At 42.9% G+C, this 27,892-nt stretch overlaps 1 protein-coding gene across 2 annotated transcripts in view; it reads right to left on the reverse strand.

Moving 5' to 3' along the window:
* Positions 1-353: 353 nt before the first annotated feature.
* PDILT (protein disulfide isomerase like, testis expressed) overlaps positions 354-27,892 on the reverse strand; it is a 51,192-nt gene continuing 23,653 nt past the window's right edge. For both annotated transcript variants that reach the window (XM_061401306.1, XM_061401305.1), the window contains 9 exons: positions 21,656-21,789; positions 20,030-20,167; positions 16,648-16,758; positions 16,441-16,566; positions 10,848-11,045; positions 7,445-7,565; positions 4,789-4,967; positions 1,557-1,646; positions 354-721 (listed from right to left, as the gene is read on the reverse strand). In XM_061401306.1, the coding sequence (XP_061257290.1) occupies positions 491-721; positions 1,557-1,646; positions 4,789-4,967; positions 7,445-7,565; positions 10,848-11,045; positions 16,441-16,566; positions 16,648-16,758; positions 20,030-20,167; positions 21,656-21,789 (1,328 nt within the window). In that variant the 3' untranslated portion in view covers positions 354-490. The remainder of the gene's footprint in view (positions 722-1,556; positions 1,647-4,788; positions 4,968-7,444; positions 7,566-10,847; positions 11,046-16,440; positions 16,567-16,647; positions 16,759-20,029; positions 20,168-21,655; positions 21,790-27,892) is intronic.

A 27,892-nucleotide genomic window follows, 5' to 3' on the forward strand; every position in this document is an offset into this window, starting at 1 on the left:
TGAAAGCGTCAGCCACCCTCTCTGGGGATCCCAGTGTGGTAGTGGTGATGGTGATGTGTGCACCACCTGCAGAGTGAGATTGCCCAGAATCATATTTCAAGGGCTTTCTAGCCTTGTGATCCTGCCTGGTTGCTCAACCTCTCTTTGCCTCAGTTTTCTCATCTGTAAAATGGGGATGATGAAACCTAGCTCTCAGTGAGGCTGTGAGAACTAGGCGAATGCCCAGTATGTTGTAAACACTCATTAAATGTTACTATTATGGCTTCCCTTGCAGCCCTATCTGAATTCGAGGCCAAAGAGCTCTTCTAAAGCAACACCAGCAGAAAAAAGGTAATGAGTAACACGGGGCCAAAGACATTCAGGGGCTTTTATTATCCAGCCTCCACCCACCTACCACAATTATATAGAATTTTATTTGGAGTGGATAAACTCAGAAAATGATGCCAGGATCTGGAAAATGGGCACCCTCTCTTCCTGGCTTTGGAGAGCCTTACAGTTCTTCCTTCACTCTTGGTTTCTCCGCCTGTGTTGGAGGTTCCTTTGGCTCAGCTACCTTCTCCTCCTCAGCCTTTTCTTTCTGCTCAGTTGGCCCTTCGAGCTTGGTCACATTCTCCAGCTCAGGCAAATTCTGTTCTGGTAGCTCTTTCTTCATAAAATGTTCCTCCTTTTCCTCCGCTAATACCTTCTTTTCTGTCTCTTCACTTTGCTCAACAGAGAGTAGCTATTTAAGAAAAGAAGAGAGGGAGGGAGAAAGGGTTGGAGGAGGAAAGATAAATAGAGGCAAGAATTATGCAGTAATTGCCATTGTATTGCCAAGCAGCCTTTCACTGCTCTAAGCTCAGAGGTGCTGCTGCCCCAGGCCTGGCTGCTGAGATTCGTTCCAGGACACGTGCTAGGACTACTAAAGACCTGGTATTATTAATAATACTTTCTTTGCAAGCTGAGAAGATGTTAGCTGAGAGCTGTGGAGCAGTCACTGCCCCTCCGTGGGGAAGTGCCTGCTTGGGAATGAAGCAAACAGAGGAAAACAGAGATGGGGAGACAGAAAATGACTCTGAGCTTCAGAATCCACCCACCTTTGATGTTCTCCTGGTTATAGGGGATAAATTCCCATTGCTGCTTAAGCCAAACAGTGCTATAGTTTCTGACATTTGCAACTGAAAGGGTCCTAACTAATACAGATGACCCCTTTCAGCTTACTGAGGCATGGACAGAATTAGGAGGGAATGGAAATTGTAGAACAATGCCAGGGCACAGGAGCCAATCAGGACATGTGGTTAAGCACTCAAGAATAGTGGACCTAGGGAAGCAGCCTAGGAGCTGTGTGAGACCTTGTCCTTTTTTTTTTTTTAATATAAATTTATTAATTTTATGTGTTTCTCAACTCTGCCTTTCTAATAGCATGTGTCCTTGAAATAAAGTCATCCAACCTGGATCCCTCCTCCATTCTCTCCCACAAGATTATAGAACTCTTGGCACCCTCTTTCCTAATCTGTTGAGCTCTTGATGGTTCTGTGTGGGACAGAATGGTCTAGGCTACTGCTGTTTCACCTTACCTCATCTTCATCCTCAATCTGAATCTTGATTTGACTTTCCAGGAAGTCAGAAAAGCCTTTCAGGGTATGTTCACCATTGTACAGTACAGCCTAGGAAGAAAATGGCGCAGAGATGAAATGGTAGCCTCTTCCTGCAGGATACTCAGGGATTGCTCCACAGACAAATCCGGAGTCAAATTCCTAACAACCTGAGTGCAGTGAGCAAGTTCCTTAACTTCTCTGAGCTTTCATTACCATAAGAATAATGAAATATCCTCCATCATAGGGCTGTGATGTAGTTGTTCAGAGCAAGAACTATGGGGCCACACTGTTGGGGCTCAATCCCTGGCTTCATCACTTTGCAGTGTTGTCTGGAAGCTTAACCACTCTATGACTCAGTTTCCTTAACTGTAAAATGAAGATAAAAACAGTCCCTTGCTCATGGTGTTGTTCTTTGGGTTTAACGAGTTACTATGTGAAAAGGAGGCTTCCCTGGTTGCTCAGAGGTAAACCTGCCTGCAATGCAGGAGACCTGGGTTCTATTCCTGGGCTGGGAAGAGCCCCTGGAGAAAAAAAAATGGCAATCCACTCCCATACTCTTGCCTAGGAAATCTCATGGACAGAGAAGCCTGGTGGGCTTACAGTTCATGGGGTCGCAAACAGCGTGCAAAAGGCAGTTAAAACAACGCTTGACTCATAGGAGCACTATATATATCTACATCTAGATATATATGCTATTTTATCACTAAAGAATGAGAATATTTGTTTTACAAAAGGTCTGGCGTATGTTCTTGCTCAGCTATCACTAGCTTCCTTTCCTTTTTCAGTCTTTAAGAAGATTAGGAAACTGTTTACTGCCCTCTGGCTGTCTAAACTCCTTTTCAGATAACTGACGATCTGAACCAGGTCCATCCACCCTTTCAATCTAGCCTCATTTTCCATGTGCATCTTCTACACCAGGAGGATGACATCTCTTTCACAGTTCTGTGGTTAGCCCTCTGCCTACCCCCTTGTTTATATTATACTCCCTACTTATAATTCACACACTTCTGATTTAAATCCCTACCATTCTTCAAAGTGTCATATTTTCATGAAGACTTCCAGCCATATAAGCCCTCCAGAATCTGCCCTATTTAATGTCAATTGCATTTGGAGATGAGGCTATACCATGACCTTCAGTTCAGTTCAAATCAGTCACTCAGTCGTGTCCAACTCTTTGTGACTCCATGAACCGCAGCACGCCAGGCCTCTCTGTCCATCACCAACTCCTGGAGTTTACCCAAACTCACATCCATTGAGTCGGTGATACCGTCCAACCATCTCATCCTCTGTCATCCCCTTCTCCTCCCATCTTCAATCTTTCCCAGCATCAGGGTCTTTTCAAATGAGTCAGCTCTTCGCATCAGGTGGCCAAAATACTGGAGTTTCAGCTTCAACATCAGTCCTTCCAATGAACACCCAAGACTGATCTCCTTTAGGATGGACTGGTTGGATCTTCTTGCAGTCCAAGGGACTTTCAAGAGTCTTCTTCAACACCACAGTTCAAAAGCATCAATTCTTTGGCACTCAGCTTTCTTCACAGTCCAACTCTCACATCCATACATGATCACTGGAAAAACCATAGCCTTGACTAGATGGACCTTTGTTGGCAAAGTAATGTCTCTGCTTTTGAATATGCTGTCTAGGTTGGTCATAACGTTCCTTCCAAGGAGTAAGCTTGGAATGCCTGCATGGCATTCATGGCTGCAATCACCATCTGCAGTGATTTTGGATCCCAGCAAAATAAAGTCAACCACTGTTTACCCTGCTTCCTCATCTATTTTCCATGAAGTGATGGGACCAGATGGCATGATCTTAGTGTTCTGAATGTTGAGCTTTAAGCCAACATCTTTACTCTCCTCTTTCACTTTCATCAAGAGGCTCTTTAATTCTTCTTCACTTTCTCCCATAAGGGTGGTGTCATATGCATATCTGAGGTTATTGATATTTCTCCTGGCAATATTGATTCCAGCTTGTGCTTTTTCCAGCCCAGCATTTCTTATGATGTACTCTGCATAGACGTTAAATAAAGCAGGGTGACAATATACAGCCTTGACGTACTCCTTTTCCTATTTGGAACCAGTCTGTTGTTCCATGTTCAGTTCTAACTGTTGCTTCCTGATCTGTATACAGGTTTCTCAAGAGGCAGGTCAGGTAGTCTGGTATTCCCATCTCTTTCAGAATTTTCCACAGTTTATTGTGATCCACGCAATCAAAGGCTTTGGCATAGTCAATACAGCAGAAATAGATGTTTTTCTGGAACTCTCTTGCTTTTTCGATGATCCAGCAAATGTTGGCAATTTGATCTCTTGTTTCTATGCCTTTTCTAAAACCAGCTTGAATATCTGGAAGTTCACGGTTCACATATTGCTGAAGCCTGACTTGGAGAATTTTGAGCATTACTTTACTAGCATGTGAGATGAGTGAAATTGTGCAGTAGCTTGAGCATTCTTTGGCATTTCCTTTCTTTGGGATTGGAATGAAAACTTTTCCAGTCCTGTGGCCACTGCTGAGTTTTCCAAATTTGCTGACATATTGAGTGCAGCATTTTCACAGCATCATCTTTTAGGATTTGAAATAGCTCAACTGGAATTCCAGCTCAACTGGAATTCTATTACCTGCACTAGCTTTGTTCGCAGTGATACTTCCTAAGGCCCACTTGACTTCACATTCCATGACTTTACCCAACACTTAATCGTACTCTTCCTGGGATCAGGGACCTTGGCTTGTGATTCTTTGACGTCCTTCCCCACATACCAAAGTAGCATGAAGTATGTATTCCATGAACACTGGTGATGTTCAATGGCTCTATAACCAAAGTGTAAAGTACTTAATTGTCTCCATCATGCAGTCTTCCTTCTTCTGGTACCACCCCACCCCCAATATTCACATGGTGACTCCTCTTACCTTATTCCATATAGTCTGAGTGAAGCTCAGCTTTAATACCAGAGGGAACCATTTGACCTAGGCCTGACCATCAAAACACCAACATCCCCTTTGCCACAATGATTGGGTTAGGGGGACCCAATCAGACTGAGTTGGGAATTTTCTGAAAGCTAGTGGAAATTTTTCTCTAACTTGAATATGAAAAGATAATAAGAGTTGGAGCTGAGAATGAAGTTGATTTTGTAAAAGGTAGAGGGAGACTGAGAGAAACTGAGTCCTTGACAATAATATAACATTTCCAGTTATGTGAATCCCAAGAGCCCCTCACTTTTTGAGAGTCAGTGGGGAAGAGTCTGAAGAAGGGGTACCGGTCCTGGTACGTCAGCTCAATGTCATTTGCTGTGATGTCAATCTTGGCGATGGTGACTGTGGAGTGGTTTTGATACTTTCTGCCCAGTTCTTCCAACACTGGGAATAACACCATGCACTTCTGGGACCAGGGTGCATCTGGAAAAGAAGGGCCATCACTCAAGCTCACACTCATAAAGACCCTGAAAGCCACACTCCCCCGTATACACCATCACTGTGCTCCACTAATGGTCTGCTGCCATGCAAATTGCACTCCCTGTCTCTTTTAATAGTATGTTAGGTTATCTTGGGCTTCCCTGATAGCTCAGTTGGTAAAGAAACCGCCTGCAATGCAGGAGACCCCAGTTCGATTCCTGGGTCAGGAAGATCTGCTGGAGACGGGATAGGCTACCAACCCCAGTATTCTTGGGCTTCCCTCCTGGCTTAGCTGGTAAAGAACCCACCTGCAATGTGGGAGACCAGGGTTTGACCCCTGGGTTGGGAAGATCCCCTGGAGAAGGGAATGGCTGCCCACTCCAGTATTCTGGCCTGGAGAATTCCATGGACTATAGAGTCAGACACAACTGAGCAACTTTCACTTTCACTTAGATTATCTTACATTTCAGCTATAGTATCTGATCATCACTACATAAACTAGAAAAAAAAAATAATAACCTAGTCCCCTTTCCACTCAGACATTAACATGTTGGGACATTTTCTTCTATTCTCTGATTTCCCTTTAACATTTCCTTCTATCCAGCTGAAGAGGAAAACCAAACCAAGAAAAAAATATTTATGTTCTGCCAAAAAGTATGTGTATTTGTGTATGTGAGAGAGAGCACAAGAGTTTTCCAACAGTGGTTAAGCTTACAACTCAAGGTCACTTAGTGATTTAAGCAGAGGAAGTGGGATTAGCAGACAGGCTGCTTTGACTTGTGACCATTGTATCACACTCCTTTCAGTCCCACGGAGGAGAGTCCACCTAGGAAGTGAACATGAGGTTGAGCTAAGTACAACTATCCCTGGGAAAGAGACACTGGACTTCCCTCCAGATAGTTCCCTAAGCTCTGTGGACAGTCCAGACACCTGGAACTGTGGGGAGAATTGGGACCAGCTCCAACCATGGAAGGGAAACAACCTTGCCTTATTCGTTCCATTAAAGATTCTGGCTTTGTCGGAGGAGTGGCTCAAAGTCCCTGGGTATTACATTTGGATGATTATCCCTCCATTTACAGACTGAGTGCCTCTGTGATCATCTACTCTCCTGGCTGCATCCTGGCAGCTTCCCTGGAGATCAACAGGCCCTGGGTGGGAACCCAAGGGGGCCTAATGGCTATGGTCGTGAGGCTAATCTGACAACCCTGATTCCAAAAAAATGAGACCACTTTGATTTTTTACCAGAACCAAGTGAGCATTCTCAAGACTCCCAGTGTCAGACGAGCAAAGAAAGGCCTCCCCAGGCTCTCACTTAAAGGCAAAAGATCATGGTTATTCAGCCATGCAGACTTCTAAACACCTGGCTCCGTGGATGAATGTCCATTTTAATGAGAGTTTTAAAGGCCTGCATAATGTAACCCAGTCCTTGTTTCACCCTCTAGGAAATGATGGCATCAGACCTGGATTTGAACTTTTTGTCTTGCAGTTTACTTGCTATGGGATCTGGGGTAAAGTAATTCTTCTCTCTGAGGCTAGGTTCCCTGATCTGTATCATGGGGAAATCCACTGTACCTTCCTAAGAGGCTTGGTTGGAGGAGGAATGAGAGCAGGTGTATAAACAGCAAACTCATCAGTGCTCAATAAATATCAACTCCTCCTGTTAAGTAAAAGAGGTATCTGAAGTCACTGCATTGCCACCCTTCTCTGTGTCTCAGGGTAAAAGAGAAGGTCCCTTCGCTTTGGTTTCACATGCAAATCAGAAACAATGGAGGAAGAGCAACAGTCCCTGGGTGAACACTGGAAACAGTCATAACAAGGGAAACAATGGCAATAAATAGTACCTGCCTTTTATCTGTGCTTACAACATGCCAGACACTGTTCCAGGTCTTTTACATGTATGATGTGAGTCTTCATTTTGGTTGCCCCAACTCAGGTATGTTAAATATGGGCTATTTGATGTTACTTAACTTATGCTGGTACAGCAGTTACCCGTGTAGCCACTGGATTCAGGCTGACTAGGTTCCAATCCCTTACTTACTTAAGGTCACCCACTAGCTGCCTAACTTCAGTAAAGTTTCACTTCCCTGGGACTCTGTATACTCACCTGTAAGGTGAGAGCAATAAAGTAGCTACTTTCAAAAGTAAGGTGTGAGGATTGAGTGAGCTAGTGTAGTGTGATGGTGCAGGCCTGGCGGCTCTAGCATCCAATCAGCGTTAGCCATCAGTATTACTGTTGTTACAAATAGCCACAGGCTTCGATTACGTGAAAGGTATTCCACACGCTTCAAGAATTTGATCTGGGGGGAGAGTTGCTTTGTAGCTGATAGCATCTTGAGCCAAACTGTGGATATCTGAAGACCATTCTTGGCATGATGCTTTGGTAGGTTTTGGAGATTTTGGTACCCAAGAATTCAGGAACCTACACTTGAAAAAGTAACGTTAGAGCCACGGCCTCCAGAGGCCCCTGCAGAGATACTCACAGAACATCACAAACACGTCCCTTTCCTTGTCAAACACGACGACATTGAAGTTCTTCCCAACAAGCTGCTTAACCAGCCCCTGGTCCCAATAATTTGGAATTTCTTCACTGGATAGATGTTTCTAGGAAATAAATTTGAGACATTTTAACAGCCTCCAGAAATGGGTTGGCAGTTGGGGTCCCCACCACGGCTGGAAACAATAGAAAATTTTCTCTTGTTTTTATAGCAGCCTTGGGAAAGCATTTGAAATGTTAAGAAAGGTCATGAGCTAAATGTGTAACTTGGATTGTCCAGGGCACTGGAGTCAGAGGGCTGATAAGGCAGCAGAGTCCCAAACCAGGGTGGATTCCAGAATTCCAAATACATGATTCTTAGAATTCTTAGATGAGAGTGAGTTTCATATCATTAACATCTAAACTAGTCTATGTCCCTTCTCCCAAAAATATAGCTGTCCTCAATTATTCCAAGAATCAAACTAGGATCACTTATGTCACCTATAAAATATATATTATACTTTGTTTTCTGCCACCTTTTCCACGTTCATCATTCTTTCCTCGCTTTCTTCAGCCACACTGGTCTATTCACTCAAAGGGTTAGCCTTCTGCCCACTTCCTCATTCCCATGCTCCCTTCTCTATCAGAATTATCTCTAACTTAGATTTGTCTTTCAGAATGATCTCAGAGGAAGATTTCCCTGACTCTCCCCCAGACTAGGTCACAGCCCTGCTTTCATAAATTCTCATAATACTTGGTACTTTTCCTGTATCACTTATTTATCATTTATATTTATTTTATGGTTATGTGATTAATGTGTCCCTATCTGAGTCCTCACAAAGGACTTTTCTTCCCTTATCATTGAGTACCACTGAGTACTGGTACATCATGAGACCTCAGTCAATATTGTGAACAAATGAAAAAATGAACTCAGTTCTTGCTTCTCTTTAAAGGAGGCGATGAAAAATCTCAGAACATGTATTTTTCTTTGCAACCATTGTTTTCTGAATATCTCTTGAATTCACACCTTTCTGTCTGCACTGCTACTACTTTGGCCAGGTAGCTTTCATCTCTCATCTAGGTCACTGTTATTACAGTGTCCTCTCTTTATCTCCTCCTAATCCTCTTCACACCTTTATTCTAAAAGCAGGTTCTACTTTCACCAGGCAAATGTGGCTTCCCATTGCTTTTAGAATACCAAGTCCTTAATATTCTTACAAGTCCTTGCTGTGTGGTCTTTGTCCAACTCACCAGCCTTGTCACCTACAATAGCTTCCCTCATCCCTACCCCCACCTCTGGAAAGGACCTGAAGATTCTTTGTGAGGGGACTGGATGTGAGGGATGGGAAATGGAGAAAATGATGGAGAATTAGTAATGGGCCAGATCAGACTCGTGACATCTTATAGGTCAGATGAAAGATGCTCTTCTTTGTCCCAAGAACACAAGAGGATGTGCTGGTCCTTGAGAGGAAGACAAACACCTCCTGAGATATAACCAGAATGAGAAAAAGAGGACAGGCAGAGCTCCATCTTAGATCTGCAGATGTGGTGATAGAAAATGAGGGGACCCTGTCTGAAACCTTCTATTTTCTTAGGGATATATTAGAATACTCAGCTCAGACTGAAAGTAGGAATGAGGTTGAGGAGAAATAGACTCCAAGATTAAGAGAATGAACACATTAAGTGAAATTTCTATAAATGTCAGAACATTTCTAAGAGCCCACAGGGGGTTTGGTTTGTGACTCCATGAAGCCAGCCTGCCTCAGGGTGATGTTCTTTTTTTCCAGAATTGGCCTAGAATCTATAGGAAAGTTAAGTGGGTTCAACTGGAGTTGTGATTTTGCCTGGGAAATGCTAGGGGATGTAGAGGAGGTAGAAGGTGGAAGGGACGGAGGAGTTAAGGGAATCATCATCAGGGTGATGGACATGGAATCCAAGTTAACAAAGGAGGGCATTAAAGGGATTATGAAATAAGATCAGGAGACTGGAGCCACGAGAAAAGGGTAAGGGGTTGTAGCCATGTGGCTACTAGGGAAGGGAACTGAGGGGACAGGGAGGGTGAAATCAGGCTTTCAGAGGGGCTGCCATCTCTAGAGTATGGCCCTAAGAGCAAGTGGCTGAGAAGGCATGGACATACCATTACTGGAGAAGAGATGAGGGTTTTGGATATTGACATCTCTGTAAATAAGGACAGAATAGGGGTAGAGGGCATGTCTGCATCCTCAGAAAGTGAAAGGGAAGTGACCAGGACAGCCATGGGAGGCAGGAGCTGGTGGTCTAAAGTCCAAAGGCATGGAATCTAAAGAATTTGGAGTTTTTAAAAGCCAAGAGGAAGAGAAATGGTTTAGAAGTGGCATGGAGGACACCAGCCTTACCAACTGGTGTGTGATAATGCTGTACATAAAATAAAAATCAGCTTTCATTTGAGAAGGCTTCAGAGGAAGCAGTGTCTGTGGGGGGATGGACAGAAGTAGAGGGAGCCCTCCAAAATAAGGTGATCATACATTCCTGTTTGCCTGTTTGCCTGCCATTTAAAATACTTCCAAAGAATGCTCCCATTACTCTCAAAAGTGTCCACATTTGGAAAAATAAACAATATGATCACCTAACTCAGCAGGAAGTAACTCAGAAAGGTGGTTGAGGATACAGCAAGAGCTAAATAAACAGCAGGTGGTTATGTAATGGGGCAACATAGTGTTTGTAGCCCTCTTTTTGAAGCCTCTCCTCCTTAGTCCCTAAAGTCTTTGAGGTTAAGTCCTGATTGCTCCATATATGCCACCCCATCTTCTCCCCCAAGCAAGCATCTACCCTGTGCCCAAGTAAATCTTTCACTTTAGAGTCTGAAAGAAGAATAAGAACCTACTTTGAGACAATGCCAGGCTGGGAGTGCTCATTTCAATTGGAGATTCCTATAGAGAAAATGTCTTAAAATTAAGAATAACGAATTAATGGTGGAATTATAAGGTCAGGACATATCAAACGTTGAATAGATTTGAGATGGGGAGATGCGGGTATTTCATCACAAGAAACGTAAGACTGACTTTTCCATTCAGATGCCCAAAGCCAGCAGAATGACAGAAAAAATTATTTTGAGGACCTCCCTGGTGGCACAGTGGATAAGATTCTGCCTGCCAATGCAGGGGGCGTGGGTTCAATCCCTAGTCAAGGAAGATTCCACATGCTTCAGGGCAACTAAGGTTGTATACCACAACTACTGAATCCAAGCTTGCCTAGAACCTATGTTGGGAAATAAGAGAAGCCAACACAATGAGAAGCCCGAGCATCACAACGAAGAGTAGCCACCGCTCACTGCAACTAGAGAAAGCCTAAGCGAAGCAGTGAAGACCCAGCACAGCCAAAAAAGAATTATTTTGAGGTTCTGAATAATCATTATCCAGGGACGGGCTTACCTTAGCCTTTCTATTCAGGAAGCTCTGGCCGAAGTTCCGGAGGTTTTCGTAGGTTATTTCCTCGAAAGGCATTTTGTACCTTGCATCGGAGCTTAAGTTTAGGATTTGGATACATGGGGCATCGACCTCTCTGATCTGGAAGTATTTGAAGACACGTCTATTTCTGGGCACATCTGTATCCACAAGGATGAAAAGGATCTGCAAAATCAAATGAAACCCATGTCTGTCTGGACTGGAGTTATGGAGAGGGCGAGGGAGAGAAACTGTGGGAAGCTACGGGAGGGCAATCGTAGCGGTAGCAGTTTGAGTTGCTCAGTCATGTCTGACTCTTTGTAACCCCATGGACTGTAGCCCATCAGGTTCCTCTGTCCATGGAATTCTCCAGGAAGAGTACTGGAGTGGGTAGCCATTCCCTTCTCTGGGGGATCTTCCTGACCCAGAGATTGAATCCGAGTCTCCTGCATTGCAGGGAGATTCTTAACTGTCTGAGCCACCAGGGAAGCCCGGCAAGGCACTTAATGAAATGCAAATAGCAGCATCTATGGAGCATCTCTGTAAAGGCTCCTTTTCATCAGGTGCAGTCCTGAACACCACTGCATAGACAGGCATTAGCTGTCATCCTGGTTTCATCATCCTTGTGCAAGACATACAACTGCAGGAAGTCAGGAGATCCTAAGCTTTCATCTCAGTTCCTTGGGCAAAACAGTAATGTCCCCTCTATGTGCTACAGTTTTCTTATCTGTAAAGTGATAATTACAATAGTATCCACATTACAGGGTTGCTGTGAGAATGAAACAGGACACTGTATATAAAAGGCTTAGTTCAGTGACTGGGAGGTAGAAAATTGCTCAGTACATGTCAACTCATTATTATTCTAAATTATTCTTCCATCTAGGAAACTCATAATTCATTCAACCATGCATTCTACACCTATTTGTGGAGTGGCTACTAGGAATTTTACCAAGTACTGGGGATACAAGGTAGACAAAATTCATGCCTTCATGGAGCTCACGTTCTAGTGGAGAAGACAGGCAAGAAATGAGTAAAGAAATTAATCAACTAGATAGCAATGAGTGAGTGCCAACTGGATAATGAGACAGGGCATTGTGAGAGAGTGACTGCACAGATAGGGTGACATAGGGGCTCAATAGAAGGTCAGGAAGCATATTTGAGGAGATGACATTTGAGCTTGGACCTGAGTGATGAGTAACTAGTCAGGGGATCACTTATTTAAGCAGTGAAGACTGTCACTGAAAAGGCCTGGGTGGAGGGATGGGGAACGCTTAGAGTGTTCTAGAACAGAGAGGCAGCCCAGTGTGGCTACAACACCATGAGGGATAGAGTCATGGGAGATGGTGAGAGATAAGGTCAGATCTACAGTGAGGAGCCGAGAGTTGATATGAAAGAGATGAGAAGTTTCTGAGAATAATAAGCCAGAGTGTGACATGGTGATAATTTAAAAAGGCCACTCTGGTTGTAGATAAGAAGAAAATGTGAAAGGAGACCATTTAGAGGCTCTTGAAGACTCTGGATTTGGACACTCTCAGGTCATTCATGATTCAAAATATTAAGAGTCTACTGTGTATCAGACAGTCTTCCAGGTGCTGGGGAGAGAGTGAAAAACAAAGTAGACATATTAAAACCATGTATATTTTCAGTAAACATTTGTTAGAGGAGAACAAGATAAGGGGCATGACCTGTTGGAATAATATTTATCCAACTGTATAACTTTGCCTCAAAAATGGAGCACAATCATGAATGACATTCAACAAGCTTGCTAAATGGGATAAAGGCAATCAACAACCTCAGTCTTTTGATATATGCCAAAATAAATTCCATCTAGATTAAAGAGATAAATTAAAAAATCAATCTAGAAGTATTATGGCTAAGCAATTATGCTTCCCTGTGGCTCAGTGGTAAAGAATCCACATGATGATTCAGGAGATGTGCATACAATCCCTGGGTCAGGAAGATTCCTCTAGAGAAGAAAATGGCAACCTACCCCAGTATTCTTGCTGGGAGAGCTCATGGACAGAAAAGCCTGGAGGGCTACAGTCCATGGGGTCAGAAAAGAGTCGGACATGACTTAGCAACTTGTTGTTCAGTAGCTCAGTCATGTACAAGTCTTTGCCACCCCATGGACTGCAGCACACCAGACTTCCCTGTCCTTCACCATCACCTGGAGTTTGCTCAGACTCATATCCATTTAGTCAGTCATGCCATTCAACCATCTCATGCTCTGTCATTGCCTTCTCCTCCTGCCTTCAATCATTCCCAGCATCAGGGTCTTGTCAATGGATCTATGAATCAGCTCTTTGCATCAGGTGGCCAGAGTATTGGAGCTTCAGTTTCAGCATCAGTCCTTCCAATGAATATTTAGGGTTGAGTTCCTTTAGGATTGACTGGTTGGATCTCCTTGCTGTTCAAGGGACTCTCAAGAGTCTTCTCCAGCACCACAGTTCAAAAGTATCAGTTCTTCAGTGCTCAGCCTTTTTTACTGTCCAGCTCTCACATCCATACATGACTACAGGAAAAACCATAGCTTTGACTATATGGACATTTGTCAGCAAAGTGATGTCTCTACTTTTTAATCCATTGTCTAGGTTTGTCATTGCTTTTCTTCCAAGAAGTGTCTTTTAGTTTCATGGCTGCAGTCACTATCCACAGTGATTTTGGAGCCCAGAAAATAAAGTCTGTCACTGTTTCCATTGTTTCCCCATCTATTTGCCATGAAGTTATGGGGCTGGATGCCATGATCTTAGTTTTCTGAATGTTGAGTTGTAAGCTAGCTTTTCCATTCTCCTCTTTCAACCTTCACCAAGAGGCTCTTTAATTCCTCTTCACTTTCTTCCATAAGGGTGGTGTCATCTGCGTATCTGAGGTTATTGATATTTCTCCTGGCAATCTTGATTCCAGCTTGTGCTTCATCCAGCCTGGCATTTCTCATGATGTACTCTCTCTGCATATAAGTTAAATAAGCAGGGTGACAATATACAGCCTTGATATATCCCTTTCCCGATTTTGAACTGGTCAGTTGTTCCATGTACAGTTCTAACTGTTGCTCCTTGACCTACACACAAGTATCTCAGGAGGTAGGTCAGGTGGTCTGGTATTCCCATCTCTTTAAGAATTTTCCACTGTTTATTGATATCTACACAGTCAAAAGCTTTAGCATGGTTAATTAATCAGGAATAGATTTTTTCTGGAACTCTCTTGCTTTTTCGGGAGTTGGTGATGGACAGGGAGGCCTGGTGTGCTGTGATTCATGGGATTGCAAAGAGTCGGACATGACTGAGGGACTGAACTAAACTGAACTTGCTTTTTCTATGATCCAGAGGATGCTGGCAGTTTGATCTCTGATATGTCTGCCTTTTCTAAATCCAGCTTGAACATCTGGCAGTTCTCGGTTCACATATTATTGAAGCCTACCTTGAAGGATTTTGAGCATTACTTTGCTAGTATGTGAAATGAGTGCCATTATGCAATAGTTTGAACATTCTTTGGTATTGCCCTTCTTTGGGATTGGAATGAAAACTGACCTTTTCCAGTCCTGTGGCCACTGCTGAGTTTTCCAGATTTGCTGGCATGTTGAGTACAGCACTTTCACAGCATCATCTTTTAGGATTTGAAATAACTCAACTGGAATTCCATCACCTCCTCTAGCTTTGTTCACAGAGATGCTTCCTAAGGCCCACTTGACTTCGCACTCCAGCATGTCTGGCTCTAGGTGAGTGATCACACCATCGTGATTATCTGGGTCGTGAAGATCTTTTTGTACAATTCTTCTGTGTATTCTTGCCACCTCTTCTTACTGTCTTCTGCTTCTGTTAGGTCCATACCATTTCTGTCCTTTATTGTGTCTATCTTTGCATGAAATGTTCCTTTGGTATCTATATTCTTAAAGAGATCTCTAGTCTTTCCCATTCTATTGTTTTCCTCTATTTTTTTTTTTTTTTTTGCATTGTTCACTTAAGAAAGCTTTCTTCTCTCTCCTTACTATTCTCTGAAACTCTGCATTCAGAGGGGTATATTTTCTTTTTCCGCTTTGTCTTTCACTTCTCTTAGCGACTGCTGCTGCTGCTGCTAAGTCGCTTCAGTTGTGTCCGACTCTGTGCGACCCCATGGACTGCAGCCTACCAGGCTTCTCTGTCCATGGGATTCCCCAGGCAAGAACACTGGAGTGGGTTGCCATTTCCTTCTCCAATGCATGAAAGTGGAAAGTGAAAGTGAAGTTGCTCAGTCGTGTCCAACTCTTAGCGACCCCATGGACTGCAGCCTACAAGGCTCCTCCGTCCATGGGATTTTCCGGGCAACAGTACTGGAGTGGGGGTGCCATTGCCTTCTCCGTCTCTTAGTGACTAAGCAACAACAAATTGACCATTATAACAAAAATAGCGGGAAAGCAATCAGATTGTAATCAATTTAATTACATCAAAAATCTAGGTTAAAATTGAATAAACCAGGAACTATTGCTTCCCAGGTTGTGCTAGGGATAAAGAACCCACCTGTCAATTCAGGAGACATAAGACGAGCAGATTGGATCCCTGAGTTGGAAAGATTCCCTGGAGAAGGAACTGGCAAGCCAGTCCAGTATTCTTGCCTGGGAAATTCCATGGACAGAGGAGCCTGGAGGGCTGCAGTCCATGGGGTCACAATGAGTAGGACACGACTGAGCTCGTACACATACACACACACACATACACACACACACACACACACAGGAATGCATTTACAACAGATGTTTCTGTAATTAGAACAGCTTTCCTGGAGAATAATGATGTGGGATGTAGCATGGTCTTTAAATATGTTGGTGCATAGTGGCTTTATTATGTGTTCATTTGAGTCTTCAAAGTTTTTAATTGTTTTGTTTAAATTTCAGAATAATTTTATTACCTTACTTCTTATAAAAATAAAGAGAAAAAGGAAGTAAATAGCCTCCATAATCCAGACGGTGGTAACTACATATATATGGATATAATACTTCGGAAACACTGATGTGTTTCTAATGATAATAATAAAAGTAAGCACTGTTTATTGTACATTTGCTCATTCCTTTACATAAAGCACTTCTAATTCTTGCTCTAATTATCCGTTTTTCACTGAAAGTGACTGAGACTGAGAGATTAAACTCATCTAAGACAAAATCACTTGTAAGAGGAAGAGAATTTGCACCGAAGCCTGTTGATGCTGAATCCTAGAACCCCAGCAACTGCTGTCTGTACTGCTTCACATCTTCAGGCTTTTCACAGTCCCTGACCTCAGGTCTTGCTTTCCCCTCTCTTCCAGGCCAGATTCTAGCCACAGTGCAGTCACCCAGTCTTAGCAGAGCCTGGTCCATCAAAAAAGCAGCCAAAACAATCATGTTACCATAGTAGGCTTCTCAAAAAGATGAGGGAAGGAAAAGCAAAACTTTGGTGAGAAAGAAAGAGACACTGGGCAGGAAGAAGACTGCAAATCAGGAGGTATACAAATGAATATGCCAATTCTTCTTAGATTCATTTACAATCAGCAAAGCAGATGGATGGCATCAGGGTCTACAGGGCTTTGATTCCTATCCAAAGAACCCTAAAAAGCAATGGCAACTTCCACAAACCTTGTTTTGGAATATCTTCGATGCCAACTTGTAATGCTGCATTATTATACGAAATGACTCAGAGCTTTTGGAGACAAAGAGCAACATGTGATTCAGGATGTTCAATTCGTAAATCAGATCCCTACTCTGAAATTCAAAAGAAAACAAGTCATTTTGTGCACACAGCTACCGCAGCTACCCTCCTCCTGAGACCCTTTGCTCACTGACCTCAGTGTTGTATTCAATAACAAGATCTGTGAGTTGTTCTTTTATGAGTTTATTGAGGATTTGTTTGTTGACATTGTCATTAATAAGCTCCTGGCGGTTCACAATTCTTCCCTTGAACAATAGAAGAAAAAATTAGACAGCAGTAGCATCCATGACATAACCATTTAATAAATGTAAATAGTACGATTTTCCCCTAGGATAAAAGGGAAACACCATGGTAACAGGTGTGACATATAATCTAGATACTTAATAAATATAGACATCTGAGCAGACTAACCTGAGGGTGGAATATGGATATAGGGAAGCCATGAAAATCTCTGGTCTACAGAGCAGGGAGTATAGTTGACTGACAGCCCTATCTGCCTTGCTCTGAAATCTCGTCAATGTATTTGTGCTGATGCTGAGCAGTTTTTCACACACTGCTCCTAACCAATGAATTTTTCAAGGATACTAAGGCAAGCCCATTTCTGGAAGATGCAGGACTTCTCTTATGGAGGACTTTGATGAACTTTCTTAGGACTACACTGCAATCAAAGACTTCCACTTCACCTTCCTTCCTTCCAAGGGTCGAATCTGCATCATGGTCTGATAAGTTTCCCCACCCCGCTTTCTGTTTTCCTTCACAGGCATTTCCTCTAATTTTTGCATGACTAATCCTGCTTGATGACTGCTTCTCAGAAGGAACTGGATTAACACAGAAAATGATATAAATTATCTGTAGCACAGGATCAAAGTCTGTGGGAGAAGGAGGAAAAAGTAGCTATCTCCTTATTTCTCTCTACTCCATCTCCTTCTCTACATCTATACCAATTCCAACCTCTAATCCAAACGTATTTCCTGGGCTCCTACAATAGTTTCCTAATAGTCTTCCAACTTATCCCCCTGCTTCCCTTCAATCTGTCCCCTAAACTTCAGCCAGAGTGATGTTAAAATGCGACTCTTTCTTAAACATAAGCCTTATTGTCCTCTTGATAAAGCCTACACTCTTGTCTGGTCATAATAATAGTTTAATAATACTAATTAAACTTATGGAGAGATCAAGTTGTACCAGCCACAGTTCTAAACATGTATGTATTAACTCATTTAATCCTCATAACATCTCACTGAGCCATATACTATTATTTTGCCCATTTTACAGTTGAGAAAATTGAGGCACAGAGGAGTGAAGTGACTTGCCCAGAGTTGCTAAGCTAAGCTAAACTAAGCTAAGCTAAGACATGGAGCCAAAATTCCAGCTCAGGCAATCTGACTCTAGTGCCCATGTTCTTAACCATTAACATAAACCAAATCTCTCCTAAATGCAATGCCAAGTTTGCTGTTTCGTTTTTTATTTTGTGACTGGGTTTGTTCTGCAGAGGGCTTCCCTGGTAGCTCAGCTTGTAAAGAATCTGCCTGCAATGCAGGAGAACTGGGTTTGATCCCTGGGTTGGGAAGATCCCCTGGAGAAGGGAATGGCTACCCACTCCAGTATTCTGGCCTGGAAAATTCCATGGACTGTACAGTCCATGGGGTTGCAAACAGCTGGACACGGCTGAGTGACCTTCACTTATTCTTCAGAATTTAATGTTTTTTTGTATGGTCCAAATTTAATAGTGGTTTCTTTTCATATTCTCTATGGTTTCTGTCATGCTTCGTAAAGAGACTTTTCCCCTCCCTCCAAGGTTAGAAAGCAAATTCTCCTATGGCGTCTTTTAGTCTTTCCACAGTTTTATTATATTTTTAAATCAGGGATCAAGCTGAAATTTAATTTGGTGGCAGGAATGACTTATGGATTTAGCTTTAGCTTTTTTCAAACGGCTACCCAATTCTCTCAATGCTAGTCACTGAATAACATAGTCTGCCTACTAGTCTAAAACAGCATCTTTATTAAATACTAAATTTCAGTATGCATATGGATCTACTTCTGGACTCTATATTGTCCATTCAAAAACACAAATCAGGTTATTTTATTCTCTAGCCTGGAATCTTTCAGACTTTCATGGGCCTAAGTAAAACACAATGGCTCACAGTCTTCCCTATGAGAAGTCAACCAGCATCTGGATCATTTCATCTACTTCCTGTGTGGCCTTGAGCAAGTAACCTAACCTCTCTGAGCCGTGTCTTTAAGTAACATGGTTATTGTAAGGATTTAGCTTTGTGTAGGGAAGGAATAATGCATATTCTAGGAACCAAACTACAGAGTCTAAAGTAACACTTCAGTAGAATTCTCTGAGATGATGGATTTGCTCTGTAAATCAATGATATTAAATATAGTAGCCACTATCTACTAATAGCTAGTTTGATTGAAGAACTAACATTTTAATGTTACAGTAAATAGTCACATGTGACTAGTGGTTGCTGTATTGAACAGCTCAGATCTAGATCCCAGAGAGGGAGAGGAGGGCAGTTTGTAATAGAGGTTAGACTGTGGAAAGCCTTGGGGGTCTCATCAAAGACTCATATTTATCCTAAAAATTATAGGACACTGTTAAAGGGCTTTCAATGAAAAGAAGGAAAATAACCATCAGATTTTAATTTTGAAAAGATATCTCTTTAGAGGACAAGATAAAATGTGGTAGACCAGTTGAATGTATGTTGCACTAGGCTGTGGGATATGAATGGTCAACTTGATCTATGATGGTAGCAATAGAAAGAAGTGGATAGATTCATGGAACATTTTAAATTTAAAAATCAATGGGATTGGGCTGATGGATCGGTTAGCAGGGATGGAAAAGAGAGAGGTGTTAGAATGATGCCTAGGTGTTCTGATTTTGTTTACAGAGGAGCTGGGAGTGATGGTGACATTGCACTGTGAGAGGATCGAATTTCCCTATGATTCATGATGTTGAACATTTGTGTTGTGTTCATGTGCCATGTGTATGTCTTCTTTGACAAAAATGCCTATTTCTATTTATAACTGAGAAGATAATCAAAGAAATGTTTTTGAACTTTGCTTTTCTTCAGTGGCTGCTGGGTGGAATAAATGTTTCTGCTATTCACAAAAAGAGAGAGAGAATACTAGAAGAGGGTTCAGAAGGGAGGTCATGACTTTAGGCTTGACCATGTTGAGACGTCTGGTGATGGATTTAAAGGTCTGGAGATTAGAGGAGTCTGGCTGGAGATGGAGATTTGTAAATCATGGGTATGTGGATGGACCAGAAGAAAATGCAGGGCAGAAGACTGAGCCTTAATTAATGGCATTTACTGGTTAAGGAAAGGAAGAGCTCCCGATGGGAAATGGATGGAAAGGTCAGACAGACGTCTAGAGACTGGTTTCCCAGAAACCAACTAGTCAATACCACTTAGTTCACAAGTACAGAACCAGAATTTATACCCAAAGCCCATGCATGGTTCATTATTTTGAACTAGAGACCCGTCACTAGCAATAAAATTCAAGTCTTACCTTTTTGAACACTATAACACTGTCAAGGGTGACATGGTAACGCCCAATGGCATGTCTAATCGATATCGCTCCAAACGTTAGTTCTGGAAAGTCTTTAATCATATCATAGAACAACTCTGCTACTTCTTCCTCCAAGTCCTATTTGGGGAGAGATGTTTGATGAGGCTTCGACAGAAAGCAAAATGCCTAGCAATTTTAAGGACAGGGTGAAAATGGTGACTAACTCAACTCTTCACCTTTCCAAGTTCTGTGGTTTTGGTAGGCTACCTAAATCCACCTTCATGGATGTTTCACACCCAGAATACTTCTATGGCTATGCTGCTGCTGCCAAGTCACATTAGTCGTGTCTGACTCTGTGCAACCCCATAGATGGCAGCCCACCATGCTCCTCTGTTCCTGGGATTCTCCAGGCAAGAATACTGGAATGGGTTTCCATTTCCTTCTCCAATGCATGAAAGTAAAAAGTGAAAGTGAAGCCACTCAGTTGTGTCCAACGCTTCACGACCCCATGGACTGCAGCCCACCAGGCTCCTCCATCCATGGGATTTTCCAGGCAAGAGTACTTGAGTGGGTTGTCATTGCCTTCTCCTCTATGGCTATGACTAAGGTCAAAATAGGCAAATCCACAGAGATAAACAGAGAGAATTGATAAACTTGACCTTTTCCAAGTATGAGTGTGAAGTCTGAACACAGTTGTTGAGACTTTTTATTAATAACATTTAGTCCTTAAATGGACTTCCCTGGTGGCTCAGATGGTAAAGAATCTGCCTGCAAGGTGGGAGACCTGGTTTCAATCCCTGGGTTGGGAAGATCCCCTGGAGGAGGGTATGGCAACCTACTCCAATATTCTTGCCTGGGGAAACCCCATGGACAGAAGAGCCTGGCAGCCTACAGTCAGTGGGGTTGCAGAGTTGGACACAACTGAGTGACTAAGCACACATGCACACACAGTCCTTAATTGCTTTCAGAAGAGGCCATTGATTTGATCACATGTAGTAACAAATATGAACTTCATATTAAGATATAACTGTAGTTTCAGCCTTCATTCTTTAGCTTGAAAGAAAACTGTGGCGCAAAACAATGTCAAAATGTAATATGGGAGAGAAAAAAGTACAAATTCTCCCCATGTATAAATATAACCCCAAAGTTCTGATTTCTGCTCAGAAAAAGGGAGGAGTCATCAAAGTTACAGGAAATGAGCAAAGATGTATAAAAAACTCATTCTCCAAAAGCAGGGGCAATTTGAAAATCATTTATTATTCATTGATGTTCTAAGTGGACCTCAAAAAGATCAGCCTGGCATGCTGCGATTCATGGGGTCGCAAAGAGTCGGATACGACTGAGCGACTGATCTGATCTGATACTATCAAAACCAGTTCAAAGTATACTAATCTCCCCTCCTTTCTCCCCATTACTATCTGCCTTTGTAGTTAGCTCCTCCTGCCATTTCAGCTTCCACTTTTTCTTTTTTATCCTTCCAGTTTTCCCAGAAAACCACTCATTGAAAAAGGAAAAATGGGCATGGAATTAACCTAAATGGAAGACCTCTCTTCACCCCACGCACCTTCCCAGACATAGGAATCCTTAGAAACTGAGAAGCCACCTCCCACCTCTTGAATGCAGTACCTGGAAGAAACCGATGATGACCAAGGGCCTGGAATTCACAAACTCTGCTATCTCATTGCTGTTAGAGAACAGAAATGCTTTCTGGCTAATTTGTCTTCTCAACCAAACAACCAAAGCAGTAGATTCAACCACTCCTGGAGAGAGAGGTACAATTAAATGGATCGCACAGAAGTTTCCTCTTGAACTGGAGCAAGGCCTATCTTCCCCAAGTTAAATGAGTAAAAACCTCTTGCCTTAGATTCCCACCCCTTGAAAGCCAAGGTCAATTTTTCCTCTCTTCCTCAACCTGAGCCCCAAGGATGTAAACTTTAATAACAACTAAACTTTACCGAACACTTACCAAGGACCAGGCACTGTGCTGAGCATTTTGCATGTATTACATCTCCATAGTAGCCCTATGGGATACATATTGAGGTTTCAACTTGCTAGTGGCCACCCCACTAGTGAACCTGGGAATCAAACAGAGGAGGAAGCATGCCCAGCCGTGTTTTCTTATTCACCATTCAAAGTAAAAGGAAGATGGATTTATTTTTTTAAATATAAAAATTTAAAAGGTAAAGACCAGCAGAATTTTTCTGCACCCTTAGGAAAATTCCATTATCTCCGTGTGTCTCCCATTCATTAGCTGAGACATGGATGTCCTCTAAGGTCATCTATCCTGACTTCCATTTCTCAGCTATCATATAGGAAATGCCAAGCATGCAGAAAGCTTCTAAAATTGAGACACATCGACCATATCTGGGAGACATAATAGTGTGCCAAAATGTACACAAGGCTACAAATGGACTGTGCTTGCTAGGATCATCGATGTTATATGATGGCAGATAATGAAAATATTTTCTGTCAAAGACTGTTATAGAATAGAATGGATCATTTAAAACGAATTTATGAGCTAGAGCAATGTTAGTTGTGAGTAGCTTTGTATGACATAAAAAAGCCTGTATTCCTTCTCTCATGATTCATTCCTTCACTCATTCATTCATTTGATAAATATGCACTGGAGTGCCGTGTTTGGTCCTGGGGATAAAATGGTGAACAGAAATAAGACCTTGCCTCTGCTATGCACCTCTCATTCTGTTGAGGAAGATAATTGTTAAATAACTGCACAAACAAGTATGTAGTCACACCCAAAGTTAGCATTAAGAAGCAAAATTCTGTGGACCAGTAGATACATGACCTACACTGTGAAGTTGAGGAGGAAATCCTGGAGGAAATCACTTATGAGCTGAAAACTGAAGGATACGTAAGAGTTAACAGGAAGTAGCTAGAGAAGGAAAGGCAGAGAAAACAGGTTGTGCAAAGCCCCTGTGGTAGGACAAATTGCAGCCTGGGGCTTGAGGAATGCACACAGTGTTGTTCAACTGTCTGAAAAGGACATTATTGTTAAATTGACTGGAAAGGGCACCAAGTGTCTTTACTTACCTTTCCTAAGAACATTAGGCCTTTAAAAATGTTCTAATTAAGTATGTTTACATGGAGAAATGGAGAAGGCAATGGCACCCCACTCCAGTACCCTTGCCTGGAAAATCCTATAGACGGAGGAGCCTGGTAGGCTGCAGTCCATGGGGTCGCTAAGAGTCGGACACGACTGAGTGACTTCACTTTCACTTTTCACTTTCATGCATTGGAGGAGAAAATGGCAACCCACTCCAGTGTTCTTGCCTGGAAAATCCCAGGGACAGAGGAGCCTGGTGGGCTGCCATCTATGGGGGTCGCACAGAGTCGGACACGACTGAAGCGACTTAGCAGCAGCAGCAGCAACGTGGAGAAAGGTACACAAATTATAATATACAGTTTGATGAATTTTCATAAAACGAACAAACATGTGTAAATACCACCCAGATAAATAAATAGAAAATTATCAGCCCCTTAGAAGTCCCCATGTGCCCCCTCCCAGCCTCTACCCTGCTCTCACCTAGAGGTAACTAGAAGTAACAATTACCCTAGCTTCTAACAGCTTGTTCTTGAACTGCATGTAAACAGTCATACAGTATGTGATTGAGGATCTGGCTTCATTACACATGTGAGAGTCCTCCATGTTGCATTTTCAGATTCATTCCCACTGTTGTGTGAGATTTCCATGACTTATTTATCCATTCCTTATTAATGGGCATTTGGTTTGTTTACAGTTTGGGGCTATTAAGAATTAATTCTTGGGCATGTCTCTAGGGGCACATTATATGCACTTCTGTTGGGTACATGCCCAAGACAAGAATTTCTGGTCATGGGTACACAATGTCCAGCTTCAGTAGATACAGATTAGGCCATTAAAAAAGTCACAGTGAGTCAAGCCTCTGAAGGTTCATAAGAGGATGATGTGGTGGTCTCAAGGGTCAGAGTGGGTGGGGAGGCATCATGCCATTCTCAGACCATGGTTCCACTCACAGCAGTCATCCCCACCCCTCCAACCCAGATACCAGCCTAATGTTGAGATTCTATTTTCACAGTGGTCCAAGCCATCTTTTAGGAAGAAAGAGGCACACATCATGAAAACAAACCCTTTCTCCTAAAGGCTTTGCCTGAAAAAATTATTTTTTTCCAAGTGACCTGAAAGAAATTAGCTTAGACATTCTGAAAATGTCAAAAAAGGTGAATAAAATCCCTTCAAATGAGTTTGCATATCAGGTCATCAGGACCATTGCCCTGATTTCCCTCTCCCTGTGGCCACTCTCCAGTCACACCCTTGTCTTCCAGCACACTGGCTGTGGCATCCACCAGTCCCTCCGCCTAGGCTGTCCTTTCCTCTCAGCCCTCAAGTGCATCTCATCCTGCTTATTTAATCCTCAGTTTGGTCTTTTCCTACTCTCCTTTCAATCATTCTCTATATTATGACCTGTTATATTTTCCTCATTGACTCTGTTTCTGAAGTTATGAGTTTTTGCTAACTTTCTCAGTAGCTCCTGAAGGATAATAGAATATGCCACCTCAAATTCTACTACTTTGGCATATAATTTTGAATTAAAGGTACTTGAGAAATAGCCTGTGCAAAAAAGATGTTCTGATTCTTCTTTATCCCTCTGAAAGCAGGAAATAAATCTCCCATGTGGCGGTACCCTCCCAACACTAGCAGGGTAGATGACATCCTTATTACGACTCATAGGGTTTTAAGGTCAAGAAGGCTATATAAACAAACCTGGTTACTTCCTCACTAATTTTCTACCCCAAGCCCCAACCCCTTTTTTCTTGTCAATTCTTCACAACTTTATTGTTTCTTTGTCTAAAAGGTATAAAATCTGCCTGCTTTGATCACTTCTTTTTAGCCTCATATCTTTGGGACTCCTGTACATATGAAATTAATTTTTCTTTCATTAATCTCTCTTATGTCCATTTAATTATTAGACCCCTCAAAGAACCTAGAAGGGAAGAAAGGAAAAGTTTTCCTCCCCTACATCTTGTAATGTCTGGTTCATAGTAGGTGTTCAGGAAATCATGGGATGAATGAACGAGGTTAATGAATCATTAGATAACTGTGAGGGAACTTGATCTTGAACCCTCCTCTCTGGGATGGATGGACTCCACTTGGCCCCCTGGGCCCCATGGGACTGAGACAGCTCTGAGTCTGGTAAACAGTTTGTTTCTGAGTGTTGGGCACTGTCCCCACTATGCAGGTGCCTGTCCTGTTCCTCGGCTCTGAGCCAGAGGACACAGTGACAACTGAGGTGTGAATGTCGTGCCAATAATTAACTGGGGCCGTCACTCTGCTGCATATTTCCAGGCACAAGGTGTGAATGCATCATTAATTGAGGGCCTGGAGGCAGCCTGAGTCTCCCTCCCTCAACGGAGATGGTCAAAGCCAAGTCTCCCACCATCAGTCCTTGGAGACCAGAGGAGAACCTGAACTTGACTCAACAAGAACTAAACCCAACCTGCATCTGAGGAAAATTTTCATACAAGTCACAGTGTAGGAGGCCAGTAAAGTACCATCACCTGCTTGGCTCAGGGAAGTCCTATCAAGTGGCAGAATTGGCACAAGTCATTCTTTTTAGGAAGTGATAGATCAAGGCTGCCTCAAGTTCTCACAGCTAGTGCTCATCCTAAAATCTGGGCCCTGACTCCATCCCAGTATTCCATAGTCTCTTTCCATGGTTGAGGGTCATACTGAGGAAGAAGGAGATGGTTAAGCCTAGTACAAATAACAGCTGGCTTCTTTACTCCAAGCCTGCTGCAGTGGGGACCTTCTAATACCACCCCATTCAAACACAAAATATGCATTAAAAACCTAAGCATTCCAGGCCCTGGTCTAGGGTCAGAAAAGTAATAATTTGAGGATAATAATAACCACATTGATGCTTTAAACTGTGGTTTTTGAGAAGACTCTTGAGAGTCCATTGGATCACAAGGAGATCAAACCAGTCAATCATAAAGGAAAACAGCCCTGAATATTCATTGGAAGGACTGATGCTGAAGTTGAAGCTCCATTACTTTGGCCACCTGATGCGAAGAGCCAAGTTATTAGAAAATACCCTGATGTGGGAAGATTGAAAGCAGGACGAGAAGGAGATGACCAAGGAGGAGATAGTTGGATGGCATCGCTGACTTAATGGACATGAGTTTGAGCAAGCTCCGGGAGTTGGTGATGGACAGGGGAGTCTGGGTGTGCTGCAGTCCATGGGGTCACAGAATTGGACATGACTGAGTGATTGAACAACAATAATAACCACATCTGCCATTTACTTAGAGGACAGAACAATGTGCAGGAAAGATCCATCAACTATAGCCCATGGGCCAAATCTGACCAGCCATCTAATTTTATAAGTTATTTTTATTGGGACAGAGCCACATCTGTTTGTGTATGGCTCCTTTTTCAGAGCATCAGCAGAGTTAAATTGTTTCAACAGAGATTGGCCTGTAAAGCTTGAAATATTTACTTTCTGGTCCTTTAGAGAAAATGTTTGTGAATCTCACTGCTTATTAGCTGGGGAGCCTTAAGAGTTATTCCACTCTCTGCACCTCAGTTTCCCCACCTGTAAAAGCACCTCCTACCCTGTGTCGTAATGTCTGAGAAGGGCCTAGAACAGTATCTGTAACACAGTAAATGCTTCAGACATGTCCACTTATCTTTCTTCCCAGGAACCCTCAGAGGTAGATATCTTTGCCCTTCACACTTTACAGATGAAGAATTCAGAATTCGATGGGAGGAAGTGGCTGCTCCTCAGGTACATAGTGAGGATTTGAAGTCACAGTGTCCACCAGTTCTGGTAGCCTTTTCAGAGATCGCAGAAAAGAAGGTGAGATTGGATTCTGTCCTGTGCTCTCAGGTGAGAGGTGAGATCTTGAGGAGGAAGGACAGTACCCACAGTACCACAGAAACAGGGCAGGCACATGACCCAGGCAATCAGGGGAGACTTCCTAGAGGAGGTGATGGTGACGCTTCCTGAATGATGAGGAGATTTCAGGCACTGGCTCCCAGCACAAAGAGGGCTCAGACAGTCCTCTTTATGCTGCAACCCTTTTACCCTTAAGTGCAGTTGGACCTCACCTGTCCTTTAGGAAGTGAGGGTATCCCAAGAGCCTGAGTAACTCCATGAGCAGATATGTACTTTAACAAAGTAACTTCAGGCTTTTATTTTTTTCACAGCCCTCCCCTAAACCAACACATCACAAAGGACTCCTCGCTTAGGTCAGTGTGTAGCCACTGAGGGTATCACTCAGCACACAGGAAGCAGCAGTCTTTATCCTTTCTCTCACTCCTATCCTCTCTCCTCATCTCTTTCTCTTCTTACTCCCTCACACACTACCCTCCTACAAACCAGCTAGGAGGAGGCTCCAAGTCTTTTATGCAACCTGCCCTGAGGCAGGCTCTTCTGCAAGTCTGGCCTGTGTATCTCATACTCTCTTTGTGTCCCTTCTGAGAGCTTCAAGGCAGCCTGCAGCCCCTGCACTTGGTGGGCCCTCTCCACTCTACCCCTTTGGTTCTTGCAACCACTCTTGAATAGGATTTTTGCAAACATGCTAAATGCTGCTGCTGCTGCTGCTAAGTCCCTTCAGTCCTGTCCAACTCTGTGCGACCCCATAGACGGAAGCCCACCAGGCTCCCCCGTCCCTGGGATTCTCCAGGTAAGAACACTGGAGTGGGTTGCCATTTCCTTCTCCAATGCATGAAAGTGAAAAGTGAAAGTGAAGTCGCTCAGTCGTGTCCGACTCTTAGCGACCCCATGGAATGCAGCCTACCAGGCTCCGCCTTCCATGGGATTTTCCAGGCAAGAGTACTGGAGTGGGGTGCCATTGCCTTCTCCT

The sequence above is a fragment of the Bos javanicus genome, chromosome 25 (genome assembly GCF_032452875.1).
Source record: "Bos javanicus breed banteng chromosome 25, ARS-OSU_banteng_1.0, whole genome shotgun sequence".
In the NCBI taxonomy this organism is placed as follows: Eukaryota; Metazoa; Chordata; class Mammalia; order Artiodactyla; family Bovidae; genus Bos; species Bos javanicus.